This window comes from Erithacus rubecula, assembly GCF_903797595.1.
Source record: "Erithacus rubecula genome assembly, chromosome: 1".
Classification (NCBI taxonomy): domain Eukaryota; kingdom Metazoa; phylum Chordata; class Aves; order Passeriformes; family Muscicapidae; genus Erithacus; species Erithacus rubecula.
This window is the reverse complement of record NC_136658.1, coordinates 73,074,597-73,089,111: the sequence shown is the minus strand read 5'-3', so window position 1 is coordinate 73,089,111 and position 14,515 is coordinate 73,074,597. Positions and strand designations below refer to the sequence as shown.

At 35.7% G+C, this 14,515-nt stretch overlaps 1 protein-coding gene across 8 annotated transcripts in view; it reads left to right on the top strand.

Moving 5' to 3' along the window:
- Window positions 1-14,515, top strand: part of NBEA (neurobeachin) — a 451,247-nt gene that overhangs the window by 402,736 nt on the left and 33,996 nt on the right. For all 8 annotated transcript variants that reach the window (XM_079333484.1, XM_079333487.1, XM_079333486.1 and 5 more), the window contains one exon: window positions 3,459-3,626. In XM_079333484.1, the coding sequence (XP_079189610.1) occupies window positions 3,459-3,626 (168 nt within the window). The remainder of the gene's footprint in view (window positions 1-3,458; window positions 3,627-14,515) is intronic.

Below are 14,515 nucleotides of genomic sequence, written 5' to 3'. Positions count from 1 at the left end.
GGCTTTCCCCTGACTAAACTAAGTCCAGATTATAAAGCCTTGACCTACTCAGGGTGAGTGGGACTTGGTGGCATCCTGGTGGCCCTTTCTTGAGGGCACCTGTCCTGTTTTTCATGCCTGTTGCCATACCCCACAGGACACCCCAGCTGGGAGACCATGAACATCACATAGCACCCATGTCATCCTGCAGCTGGCCCATGAAAAGCCATTCTTCTTCACAGCTCTGGCTCCTCTCTCCACTTTCTACTCTGGTCCTTTCCATAAATTCTGCACCACACCAGTGTTACACCACACAGCTTCCACTCTTCCGAAATATGCAGTTCAAAAATAATTATATTCCCTTGCTATAAATTTCCTCAAAGTTTCTTCAAGAAACTAAGGTTTTTTTCTTGAAGAATTAAGGACCATTATAGCTGTAAACATAGTACAATAAATCTGTTTAAATAATTGGAGACAAAGACATGATATACAGCTGTTAAAATGTACTTATTTTAAAAGTTATTAAATAATTATTAATACATGTGAAATAAAAATTCTCCAAACCTTCCAGGGTCAGTAAAACTTTCTCTAGAATGAAAAGCTACTGAGTAAGAGCTGGTCATGCAAGTGAAAACTGCCTTAGGGAGATGCAAGATATGTTTTCAACTCTCTTAACTCTTCTAACTTGAAAGGTCAAAAAGAGTGCAATCCCCCTCTTGAGCAGGGCTGACAAATTGGCAGCAATGGACAAGGTACTCAAAGGTACTTTATACCTTAGTTTTCAATAGCAACTTCTCTTCCCACACCTCCTGAGTGACTGGACTGCAAAATGGGGACTCAGGGAGCAATGTCCCTCCCACCTTAAGAGAAGATCAAGTTTGTGGCCACCTGAGGACTGGTCAGTGGATAAGGAATTGATTGGATAGTTGCATCAGCTCAGTGACTACATAAACATCAGTGACAAGTAGTGGTCTGTGCTGGGACAGTACTATTTAATATCTTCAACAATGTCTCAGACAGAGGGATCAAGTGCACCCTCAGCAGATTTGCAGATGGTACCAAGCTGTGTGGTGAGGTTGACACACCTGAGAGCTGGGGTATCATCCAGAGGGACCAGAACAAGTATGAGACATGACTCATGGCAATCTTATGAGGTTCAACAAGAGCAAGTGCAAGGCGCTGCACCTGGATTGGAGCAACCCCCAGTATCCACACGGGCTGGGGGATGAACAGATGCAGAGCAGCCCTGCCAAGAAGGACTTGGGGAATGAGATACTGTACACGAGCCAGAACAGTCTGCCTGCAGGTTGGAAGGCCAACCTCATCCTGGGCTGCATTAAAAGCAGCATGAGCAGCAGGTCGAGGGAGGTGTTCCTGCCCCTCTGCTCTGGAGGGACCCCACCTGCAGTGCTGCATCCAGCCCTGGGGTCCTCAGGAAGGATATGGACCTGTTAGAGTGGGTCCACAGGAGGGTCACAATGATGACTGGATTATCTCTCCTATGAGGACAGGCTGAGAGAGCTGGGGTTGTCCAGCCTCGAGAAGAGAAGGCTCTGGGGAGATTTCTTATGACCTTTCAGTACTTAAAGGGACTTGTGAGAAAGATGGGGACAAGCTTTTTAGCAGAACTTGTTGAGATATGGCAGAGGGTAATGGCTTTGAATGAAAAGAAGATAGATCTGACAAGAAAAAAGGCAGAAATTTTTACGGTCAGGATGGTGAAATGTGATGAATGTCTCATTTCTGGGAACATCCAAGGTCAGACAGGACAAGGCTCTGAGCAACATGAAGTTGTTGAAGATGTCCCTGTTCATTGTATTAGGATTGGACTAAATGACCTTTTAATGTCCCTTCCAACTCACTCTGTCCAATGATTCCATGTTTTTGTGATTTTAACACCAGTGAGAGGATGTTAGATGAGAAAAGTGTGAAATATTCCAATTTAAACCAAGGATCGATTTTTTTTCAAATGTACTGTCTGAACTTTGAGTAATCAAAAGTTCTGCTGATTTCCTGAAATGCTCCTAATGTTCTAGAAATAAAAATCCTAATTTTGACCAAGGAAATGCCTAATAATTTTTTATTGTAATTGCATGTTAATAAATAAATAATATACACAGATCAAAGGAAACTTTAAATATGCAGAGTTCAGATGCTTGAGAGAATTCTTTGGCTGTAAGTTTTTTGATTGCTGTAAATTGATTTGAGGTGAATGCTAGAAAGATAATTGGCTTTAAATTCTAAATTCTTAAAAAGCTTATTACATACAAAAAGAACATTAAAAATAGAACATTTTAAAAGTAAGAAAATGCTTTATTGTTTGTTTCTATGGCATACTTAATTTTATCTTTGCATGATAGCATCCTGCACTCTAACTGAGGTAAAAATCCTAGGGAAAAGATTATATGGAATGATATAGCTGCTGACTGTATCATGTTGTACATGCACTGTACAATACAATTAAGGATAGGGTATTTTAAAATTATTTTTTGAGAGGCATGCTTTGAAACTAAATAATATTAGTTTAATAGTATTTAGTATTAAACAATGTTAATGCTATTTTAATAATAATGCATTATGCATATGATGGCTTCTGAATTGGAAAAGGAAAGAACAAAATTTTGTGTGGTGGTCTGCAATATTTCTTTATAGCTTTGTATGGTATGATGAACTTAAGTCCTTGAAAACTGAGCTGTGTGTTAGCTCCTAAGCCTGAGCCTCCCCATCCATTTTCATCAGAGATAATAGTCACAGGTTTGACAGAGTAGGGTCCAGTTTGCCACCAAAGCACAGAGAGTTCCTCTTCCATGTGGAGCATTACAGGGAAAATCTCTGAGGAAAGGTTGCATGATGACCCAGGCATGGTTTGCCTTGTCTGAGGCTGTTCCTGCTTGTGGGGTGGTGAGGGGGCTGCTGCTAGTAAACAGGGCATGGCTTGGTGCTGCAGTGCCTGGTGATTAGCTCTGAAGCATCCTCCTTTGGATGTAAATGAACAAAATTAATAATATTTTCTCAAAGTTTAGCTTTTAATATCTGAACTTTGTTCAGGAAGACGTGGAGAACTTCCTAGCTGGGAATTATTTGTGCTGAGTACTGGCAGTGTGATAAAAACAATGGAGGGATTTCCATTTCAGATTTAAGATAATTATAACTTGTTTGAGTTGGAAGACTGCTTTTTTTAAAAATTTTCTCTGCTATTTCCATATTTTTGTTTTTGACAAATTATGTAACTTACTTGAAAAGCCCAGAAATTTTTAAAATACTTGCACCTAGCAGAAACCCAGTAGCTGAGAAGAAAATTAGCATGAATTAAACGTGAAGGAAAAAGAGAATATCTGTTTACTGCTTCTCTCAATAGAATAAGTCAAGTTTTTTAATGTTTGAAAGATTTCTAATATATCAAATAAGGCTGAAAAGAAAATGTAATGATGCCTGCTATGTTTTCTCAGTTACTTCCTAATTCTGTATTTCACTTGCAGGCCCTGGAAAGTGAGTTTGTGTCATGTCAGCTTCATCAGTGGATTGACCTTATATTTGGCTACAAGCAACGAGGACCAGAAGCTGTGCGTGCACTCAACGTTTTCCACTACCTAACATATGAAGGCTCTGTGAACCTGGACAGTATCACTGATCCTGTCCTCAGGGAGGTAGGTGCTTACTGTCATTCCATACTAAAAACTGCTGTCATCTCACAAGAGATGGTGCTTTTTCCATCTTTCACTGCTGGACAAAATGGATGTGTTTGACTTGATTCAGAATTTAGGCCCCAGGTAATTTCAGGAGCAATTATGAATAAACAAGCAATAAAACAAATGGACCTAATAGATTTAATATTCAGTTATGGTGTAGAAAATTATAATGCAATGTATATTCTTTAATATAGTGTCTTGTATGTTTTATAATTTACTTGTGTTAAGTTCACTTAGTAAACTGAAAAAACAGAAAAAAAACCCTGCCCTCATAGTCATAGAGGAAAAAAAAAATCTAACCTGTACAGTCAGATGCTGGTGATGTTGGTGAGAATGTGTCTGAGAAATAATGTATTTTCTAAAGTAACTGTAGCAAATATTTAAATTACTTTTAATCACATAAAGTATAATCAAACTGTTACCAAAATAGTAAATATTTTCTATTTGCTGTGCATTCAAGTACTTTTGTTTATATATATGTGTATGCATGAAATATACATATACATCTGGAAATACATACAAGTGACTATTTAAATTAAACAGTAAATTAAAAAGAAAAAATTTGTCCTAGATATCCTGATACATTTCCTTCCAGTGACTATATTTGTTTTCACTAAGATCAATAATTCCAATGATGGTTTTCTAGTACCTATTAATTTGCATGATGATTTTCTAATACTATTCATTTGTTGGCTAAAACAACTGAAATTTGGTGAAAAGTGTGAAGAAGCAACAGCTGCTAGATGAGTACTGCTGTGATGAAGCTCTACACACAATCTCCCATTCCCCCAGATAGCTGCCATCTGCTGTATGCAAAACAGTCATAATGTACATTGCCAGGCAATGGGGTTTTGCTTGTTTGTTTGTTTGTTTCCAATCTTGGAGACAGAAATCTACAGATTTCAGAAAGAAGTAGATTCTAGGAAGCGTTCATTCAGCTAACAGCTGAGTTTAGTCATGGTTTTTTGGTTTTTTTTAAGCTGTGTGTTTTCTCATTCTGTTACATTTGGTGATATTTTTAGGAGCAGAAGTGAAAAACTGTTGAGACCCCGGGCTTCCTAGAACTGGATATTCACTGCATGCACCGCAATGCTTAGATTTTTTAAACAGTTAATATTTTCTTAGTTTTAACACTGGCCAGAATTGCTTTGATTCCCCCTGCCTCAAATATTTGATGTTGACATCTGCATAACAGTTTTCTGGATTTAAAACTCTGAACATGAGAAGAGTCATGCTTTTCTAGAGATAAGAATCAGCAGTGCTTTTTTAAGTATAAAACAGGTGTCAAGCACCATGAATACAAGGGATTTGCCTGGCTTAGGGTCCTGATCTGCACGGGCAGACTCCTCTGTCTCGACTTTTAGGGTCTACTCCCACAGGGCAGCTTGTAGGATTGTGGTCTATCTGTCTGTCTGTGCACCTCAGCTAACATCTTATGACATGATGAGACTCTTCAGCTCTCCTGAGGCTCTACTTGTCATCAGAAATTTATGAAAATTCATGGAGATGTTTTGGTTCACTCACTTGTACATCTAACCCGTGCTCTTTATGTCAATGATATGTAAGCCTCTTCTTAAGTAATTTACACCCTGTAAATTTCTAAGAGCAAAACTTAATCTTCATTGCAACAAGTTAGATTTATATATAAAAGTCATTGTTAGAAATGAGAAGGCAAAAGACCAGAAAAAATAAATCCTCCTTATTTTTGTTATACATAGATAATAAAGTTGTATGGATCCATTTAAAAATAGTATGCTTTTTCTTCCAAGACACCACATGATTCTTGACTTTTGGTTTGTCATAAGAAAGTTAAAAATAATTTTAATTTATTTTAATCAGAATTTACATTACATATTTAAATATAGATAGATTTAGACCTGCTTTCTGTTTTCCAGGGCTCAGTTTATGAAGCTAGCAAATATTCTCTGGCCAATAATAAAGCATTTGATATCTTGATGATATACAGCACCATGTACAAGTATACATGATGGGGTTTTTGCCTTTTTGTTGTTGTTCGATTTGTGCTTGTTTGGGTTAGATTGACTTTATTTTGGCTTTTGGTAAATATTCCAGAAAATAAATTAAAAGTAAAAAGATATTTTAAAAGCCTCTGAAGATCCCTTGCAAATACAGAAAGTGAGGATTAGAGCACTAGCACCTCTAAAATAGTGACAAAAATTGTTTATAATATTTTACAGTGGTAAAATATTATATTTACAAGTGGTGGTATCTGGCATTTTCATTTAGAAACACTGCAATTTAGAATTAATTGCACCCTGCAGTTATCTCAGAAAACACATCTCTCAGTATCCAAGTGCTCTTGATGTTTATTTTGTTAATAAAAGTAAAATATTTTGGTTCTGTGTCTGAGAAGATGGTGAATGTTCTCAATGCATGGCTGTAGAATAAGCCAATCAATCCAACCTTATTGGCAGCAGTTATTATCAGCCCAGTGGGCTCGAGTATGGCAGTAACTGTGCCATAACTAATTTCATATAGAACTGCTGAATTTGTTCTGTGAAATAAGTCTCCAAATAAAAAACACCTTCCCATTTATGTCTGAGCTGATTGAAAGATATAATTTAAAAAGGTGGAGCCCTGTTGGCACTTTCACCCTTTGCTTGGGCACCTCACTTAACCACTAAAAAATATGTTCTTAGCTTTCTGTGAAGAATATTAAAGTTACTTCTGTACTCATCTATCTACAAAAAAAAATATTCAGTGGTGGAACAAATGATCCCTGGCATTCCTTACATCTTTCTTTTACACTTTGGGAGCTCTCCAAGAAATCTCTAGTGTTTAACATTGGAAAAATGTGGTTTTTTTCTTTGCAGGTCTATTTAATAGCAGATTTTCCATCTGACTTTCTTTCTTCATTTTCCATATAGAGAATTCCTACTGATAGAAACCATAATACTGGACTAGTGTTAAGTTTTATATTACTTCAGTCTATGAAATCACATACATCTGCCCCTGTAATACCTCTCTGGCAACTTAAGATCTGCACCAGATGGCTAAAATAAACTGGTTTCATTTCAACATACTCAATTTGATTTTTTCAAACAACTTTGTAATTTCTGATACCACAAAAAATAATTGGTCTTAATAATTTACTTCAAGTTGTTACAAAGGCAACAGGAAAGTCCTGAATGACATGCCCCATGGAATAAAAAGAAAGAATTTAATATCATAGTTCAATATTTTATTATTAGAAATTGATAAACTCTCCAGTTCTGTCAGTTGTAATGCTCTCCTAGTCATATTGTAATGAGGAGGAAAAAATTGTGTAAAAATATAAAATTAAATAAACATTTTCCAGGCCCAAAATTGTTATTTTTTTTTATTTTCTTTTTTTCTTTTCCCCACTTCAACCTTTTTTATAGTAAAAGCAGTGAGGTGGAAGCAAAAACTTGAACAGCTTAAGGATATTGATTCATTCTTACTTGACAGGTGGAATAATGGTTGCAGCACTAACCACAGCAATTACAGCATTAAAATGTCAAGAAATTAGAGGTCAGAATAACAGATAATTTTCTTCCTTTTGTCAGATTAAAAATTGACATTCTTTGACAGCACAGGATTCCTGGCTGAAAAAATTATGACAGCTTAACTCATCTTGTACTTGTAAGGCAGTAATTGATAATGAACTTTACCATGACAGTCTTCTCCTGTGGAGAAACATGACAGAACATCCCTGGTACAAAGCCTGTATCTCTTTTTAATATGTAAACAGTAGTTATATTGGACATTAGATGTTATTTGGAATTGTCTTTACTGTTAGTTTACATCATAATCCAAATCCTTTTCCACTAGACAGACTTGGCTGACTTCAGGGGATTGATGCTGAGAATGCTAATATATAAAGAACAATACAGGAAATATGGTTTATTTATAGTGCTCTGGTGTTACAGGTGCACTACTGTGACTGGTCCACTTCTTTGGTCAAAAATAATTCTTCCCCTGGTTTCTCCCAGAATATCTGCAGATTTTAGGAGCCACTTTCTTCCCCAGCCTCCTGGAAATGGGGGCACTCAAAAATCCATTGAATTGTGCTTTTTTCAAGTTAGGAACTTGTATAACACAAAATATTGTGGCTGAAAGCCACCAGCCATACTGCTCATTATTGTATACAATGCAATAGATGAGACAAAATTATTTTTATTTATTGCTACCTTAATTTAATGCCCTGTAGATGAAACACAAAATAATTAAGCAGACAGCTTAGTGCATAAAAAGCTAATCATATGTACTACTGAAAGCACATCTACTTGCATAAAAGTACTATTTGGGGGTTTTTGATTGTTGGGTTTTTGTTTTTTTTTAAGCATAGCCAGTTCTCTGTTTATTACTTTTTTGATACATTCACCTTGTTTGTGATTAGAAATATTTTGAAAAATCATTTAATCTTTTGGTTTGCTTTGGATTTAAGGCTAATTTTCATCATCCTTGTGTTGAGCTGCAAATCCATCTTAGCAGTGCACTACAATGACTTCCCTGTGACTGCTGCATCTTCACCATATGCTTGCATTTCCCCAGTCCAGCAGGAATTATTGCAAGGGTGTAGTAAAGCAGGGCAGTGTGAACCTAGAGGGCTCAGATATTTTTCCTGAGAACCTGTCAAGATACCTGAGCATACTTACAACTCACACAGCAAATTGAAAAATGATTAAAATTGCTGGTGTTTGACAGGCAGTTGCTGTGCCCATAAACTAATCCTAGTAGGACAGTTTTTCTGGCAGCTAACAGAGCATATGGCCTATGCAATATTTATTTCTTTGGTGATGACTTGATATTTAGCATATTTAAATAATTTGAAAAGTCATAATGATGTGGTAGTCTTGCAGTGCTTTTCAGCTACCCTCATTTCTGGGTTATATTTTTCCTCTTATATTTTCTTCTGTTATCTCTTTCTTTGATCTGACAGGAATAACAAAGCATCCCTCTGGATCTGCAATAGTGAAATATGCCCACAGGAAGCAGAGTAGATCACATCAGTTTTCACTTCTTTTTTTTCTCCTTTCTTTCCCCCCCTCTCCTCCTTGCTGAAACACTTTTTGCTACTACAGAGGGCTGACATGATAGGGCTGTCAAGACTCAGCAAGATAGATATATCTTTAACAAAGGGAGCTGGAGTGCTAGCCCTTCCCTGGTGACTGAACCTGGCAAATTTATGAGGAAAAAATTAACACACTATTCTAATAGCACTATATAACACTTTCAAGGTAATGCCAGCCCTTGCCACCAAGTGCTTGTTCTTCCTTTCTCTGAGTTATTCTTATTTATTCTGATTTCATTTTTAACTTGTTAAGACCTTTTTCTTCTGGGAGCTCTTTCTTTGATGTGACAAGAATATCAAAACCACCCCTATGGATCTGCTTGATTGAATTGTACCCACAGCACTGACCACTTATATGTTCACTTGTATTTAATTGCCTCCATACAAGGGATGGTCTTTGCTTCCTTTCCAGGAGCAATCCTGCTTAAGTATGAATATGGATAGTGGTGAAATTAGTTGGAAGCTGCATGTAGTATCAATATCTGCTATCTTCAAAGTTAAGTCAAGGAATTAAAGCTCTCATCAAAGTAGAAATTATTTTCCTGTATGCTAAGGGCTCTATTCTTCTCTAAGAAATGTGTGTTGCATTCTATTGATTTTTGTCAAGAAATCTACTTCTTTTTCATTCCCATATAATGTTTTTCCTAGACATATAGAACAAGGATTTATTTTCCAAATTTATACTGGTTTGGAGGAAAGACCCTTGATCATTTTGTACTATTTTTGGCCTGTATGTTTTATTGCATTAAGAGATTATCAGCAGAATATTAATGAATTTTTTTAATGTTTCACTCCAGGAACATGTTTGGATATAATATAATTATTTGTATGTCTTCTGGTGAGTTTCAGAGCTCTGTGCCATTCTCTAAATAGAAAAGGGAGGGTTTACATTTGCTGTTACTTTGTTATGATAACTGTGTTGATCAAGAAGCAAAACACAGTGACTTTTTGAGGGTGAGATATTTATTTCTGTAGGTAAAGATCCCTGCAGAAGAACATACAAAATATAGGAAAGTACGTATTAAATCAGAATATTCAATCAGGAATTAATATAAATTGCATGAGGTCAGTTACCCCACAATAATTGCCCAATACTTCTACTTGGACATTAATGTGTGCACTTTTGTATGTTTGTTGCTCAGAGGAAAGGGCTTTCAGAAGGTGTTTGCTTCAGAATAATCAAAACATTTGAATTATGCATTCAATTTAAAGATGAAATTAATTTTTGGGAGGACCTACCCTAAGTAATACAAGCCATTTATCACAAGGAATCAAAAATAATTTTCTGATCCATAGGACTCCAATTTAAAAAAATCCTTCTTCCATTGCTTAAAACAATTATCAGCAGTTAGATTAATGATTGATCATGATATCTCCAGTTAATGAATATATTAGAGATGAGAGATAGTTGGTGTTTCAAAGGATTCATGATTACCTGAATTCATGACCATTCCTGGATTATGCTGTTACATGTTTATGTGAATTCAGATGCCTTTTATAATCAAGAAAAAACACAGTCTCTTATAGTAAAAGAGCTGGCAATTTTTTGTGGCATGCAGGTGGGGTTTTTATCCATATGGCCTTTTGGAAGGTTTGGGATTTGTTTATCATTTATTGTACTTGTGATTAAAATGCTCTTTAGCCAGACAGAGCTAAGAACTGCCACTCAATGAACACCCCCAGCTTTACACTGAGCATTCAGACAGAAAAGATGATGGTAACTTATTAATCTGATGAGGCTTGAGTCAGCCTATTTATTACATATTTCAGATTATTCATTCATCAAAGGAATGCTGCAGTGAATTTGTAAATAACCCATATTCCAGAAAAATATCTTCTAATACTTCAGCCTACTTGAAGTATTATTTGGAATAAATTGTTTCACCCGTTCTCATCTACATTAGAAATTCCGTGTGCATTTCAAACCCTGGAGTCTTATCCAAATTGAGTTTAATGTTTTGCTGATAGGAAAAGAACATTAACCAAAATTGCTCTCTTTTATTGCAGAAATATATAAATTATAGGTCTTGTGCACAAAAATTTCTTCTTTATTGTCTGGGGTTTTTTGGTTTTTTTTTCTCCATATGGATGGCAGGTACCAATTATTGATTTTTAAAATTAGTAACAAGCATTTTCACATACACTTAAAGTAATATTTTATGCGAGAGAGAGATGTGGTGAGAATTACTGCAGCCAATTGTAACAGAAATAGCTGGAAGGGGCTTCTTTTTTCCTATTAGCACAGATTTCAGTTGTATAATGCTGTTATTACCTCAGCATAAATTAACCATTATTCAAAACATTTCCCACAGAGTAGTTTATTGGAGCAGATATTACTCAGTCTAAGTATCTAGTCATTCACTTAGAAAGATGTGAAGCTGAGCTTTCTAAATGTTTTAAACATATTGATAATGTGCCTCTTTAATGCCATTTTGATGCCTGGGTACAGTATATCTATATTATTGTTTTCAATTTATGTCAAGAACAAAGTGAAGTTTTGAAGAATGTGTTCTGGGAAATAATCCAAACAGAATTATTTCTTTATAAACTAAACCCTGGAAATAACTGAGAACATTTATTTTAAATGTAACAGTATAACCTTGTTCCAAAAGTGAAACTCTAGTATACACTGAAACCTGATGAATACTATATGTGACACCTTTCACTATGTGCATTTTACTTACTTCCCCATCAGTCCTTTTTCAGATGTGAGTTTTGAAGGTTTTCCTGTTCTCTGAAATAGATACTATGTCCTGCAGTGGGTAAATTGAAGGTTGGCAGATGGCTGGAGCCTCATCATAAGCAAAATTTGTAGTAAAGAGTATGGGCTTTCAAAATCTCAGTGCACCTTCTTAAGGTGGGAATAAGACAGATGATTTGTGATAGGAAGACAAAGCTGAGAGCAGTGATAAGCCTGCATTTACTTTCTGTTCAGATGAAAAATGAAACCACTAATGTTATATTGCCACATTCTTTACTTCATTTTATTTCGTTTACAAGAAAATATTTTATTCAAGGAGTTTGAGATTTCTTTTTTTGTCAAAGCAGAACATGAAGCCACATTTTTCATTTTGTGTAGTTCTATGTTTATAAAACAAGAACAAAATACACATACTGAGCCTGTTCTGCTTTCCAAGCATTAGAAATGTCTTCAGTCATCATGTTTTATTTCAATAATAAACCAGAAGAAAAAACATCACAGCTAAAATGCATTCTTTGATGATTAAGTACACTTTCCTCTTTTATTACTGCCCAGCTTTCAGAAGGCCTGTTCTGCTGTTTACTTTCCTGTTTTCCTCATTTTCTTTGGTGTTTTCCTGTAGGGGAAGTTCTTAATTGTAAAAATAAGTAGAAGTAAATATGATGTGTATGTTCTGCATAATGGCTTTCTGAAACATGTGCAAGTCATTCTTCTGGCAGCAAAGGTCACTAATCATTTGAGGTATTAACAACATTTATTTTCCACAACAGTTATATTCTCTAGATTTAATCCTATATCTTCATTTATTTGCTTCTACAAAAAAGATGCCAGTGTCCCAGCAGTTCAAAAGACTACCTGCTTATGATTATCTGAATTCTTGTCAGCTACTGACCAAATTGCTGCAGGGTTTGAGCAGTTGCTAATGGAGCCCCTTTCTTTCGAGTTTTGGTTGCACTTCCTCATGGTGTGTTAATTTTGTGTATGGGTTTACCAGAAAGATCTCTGAGAGTTCAGGGAAGAACATCCTTGTGCAGTGACAGCACAGGGAAGACTGACTTAGGGGCAGGGTTTCAAGAGCTGACAGAAAATAAAAGTCAAAGCAGATGTATTGCACAAAGACAGGAATATGAAGAGTTGCTCATGCCAATGTACATAGGGATATTGGTAAGTCTGGTGCCAGATTAACTAGCACTTAGAGGGCCAAATTCAAATGTTAGACATAATGGCAGAAATTTACAAAGATCTATATTTTGACTGCACACATCTCACAAAAGGTATTGTAGAAGCCTCATTAAATGGGTCACCTCAGACTAGAATGAGCAAACACTGTGAAAATGGATTTTTAGCAAGAATTTACAATGCGGGAAGATGAAAATAATGTGACTTTTTTCACCTGTATCTGTTATTTTGGTATGTTTTGTTATGGTGGCAACTTCAAGCATATCAAAACATCTGCTTTGTAAGTAACTGCCTTAATCTTTGCATCCTTTGATTACATTAACTCCCATTCTATGTTACTGTGCTTTTTTTTCTGTTTTAATTCAATAATATATTTATAAATCTTTAATTTCTGAAAAATTAATGTTGAATTTGGTTTTGGGTGGTTTTTTTAAATTGATACATTATAGATGAAATTATTTTCAGACAGCTAGGTCTTTGGAGCTCTTAATTGTTAAAGATTCTTTCTGAGTCATTGATCCTTTGGTGATGTAAGTAGACCAAAGTCAATGGGTTTAGAATTTGTGGTCAGTGTCATGAGCATCTATCATGCATAGATTGCTATCTGGCAAGCATAGTTTGCTACAATTTCTACAACCGAACCCAGTTGCATTAATTGACCCCAAGTCATAAAAATGAAATATTGTCCTAAATGCTCACAGGGTTTTTTTTGTTTGTTTATTTGTTTGTTTTTGGTTTTGGGGTTTTTTTGTTTTTTGTTTTTTGTATTGCCAAATTTGTCAGGAGGTGACACAAAATGTGTAGTAGTTTTACAGAATAGAATGCAAACATATGTGTAGAGACAAAAGGAGAAGAGTATAGAGGAGGGAAATGTAAGTGAAGTAGAAGAAGTAAGGAAGAAACTTGAGACTTTTTCTTATAAAAATGATAAATTCAGTTGATGGACAGAAAAGCCATGGAAGAGGTGGAAGTATTGATGTATTTTTGTTCATTCCCTCACAAACTAGGCTTGTCATTGCAGAAACTTTACATTAATTTATTGTTTATTTTTTTAAAGGTTTTAATTGTTAATTTTTAGAGGCTCACAATTTAGCTTTTAAAATATAAAGCATAGTTAAAATAATCTGAAAGCAAGCACTGTGAAAGCTCGTAGTCACAAAAAATATTAATTAGAAAAAAATGGATGAAGTTTCAGTTTCAGTAAAAACTCCTACTGGTATTAATGTTGCCTTTTTATGAATAGCATGCCTATGCTTAAAGGACTCAATGCCCTAAAAATCACATTTAAAAACATACAGTGTCTTAAACAAAACAAAAAAATAAGGAGAGCTAATAAATAGAATTAAACCCCATGAGGTCACAAATACATTTTCTCTTCTATCTCCACAGAATGAAATTTTGCAGTGTGTTAAGAGCCCGTACACTATTTGGATGACATAAGTATCTCTGAAAACCATGGGAAATAGCCCAATACTATTTCCTTGGCTCAATCCGAATTACTCCCCAAGGACTTAACAAGTCTAGGGTGCTTGTATTTTATTCTTGTCCTGGTTAGCTTTTCCTTTTTTTCTGACAGCTGTGTGGGAAGCAGCAAGCCAGGCTCTTTCTGCTTCTGTGACCATTCATGGCTCATGAAATAGTCATCCATCTTGAAAGTCAGAGATCCTTCAGAATTATTAAATCCCAGCATTTCCTCCATTGAAAATACCCTAGTATTTTCACTTGCTGCATTGGCCTGTTGAGAGCTGTGAGTGGAGGTTAGGCTGACTGCTTCTTTTTTCTGGACCAGGCTGTGGAATACAGAAAAAGATGCTCAGTTTTGCTGTTTTGTCCAGACTGCAGTTTGCTTCATGTGTTTTTCCCCAGGACATCTTCATGAACAGTAGAAGTTTCTTTCTTCTGCCTCAGTGG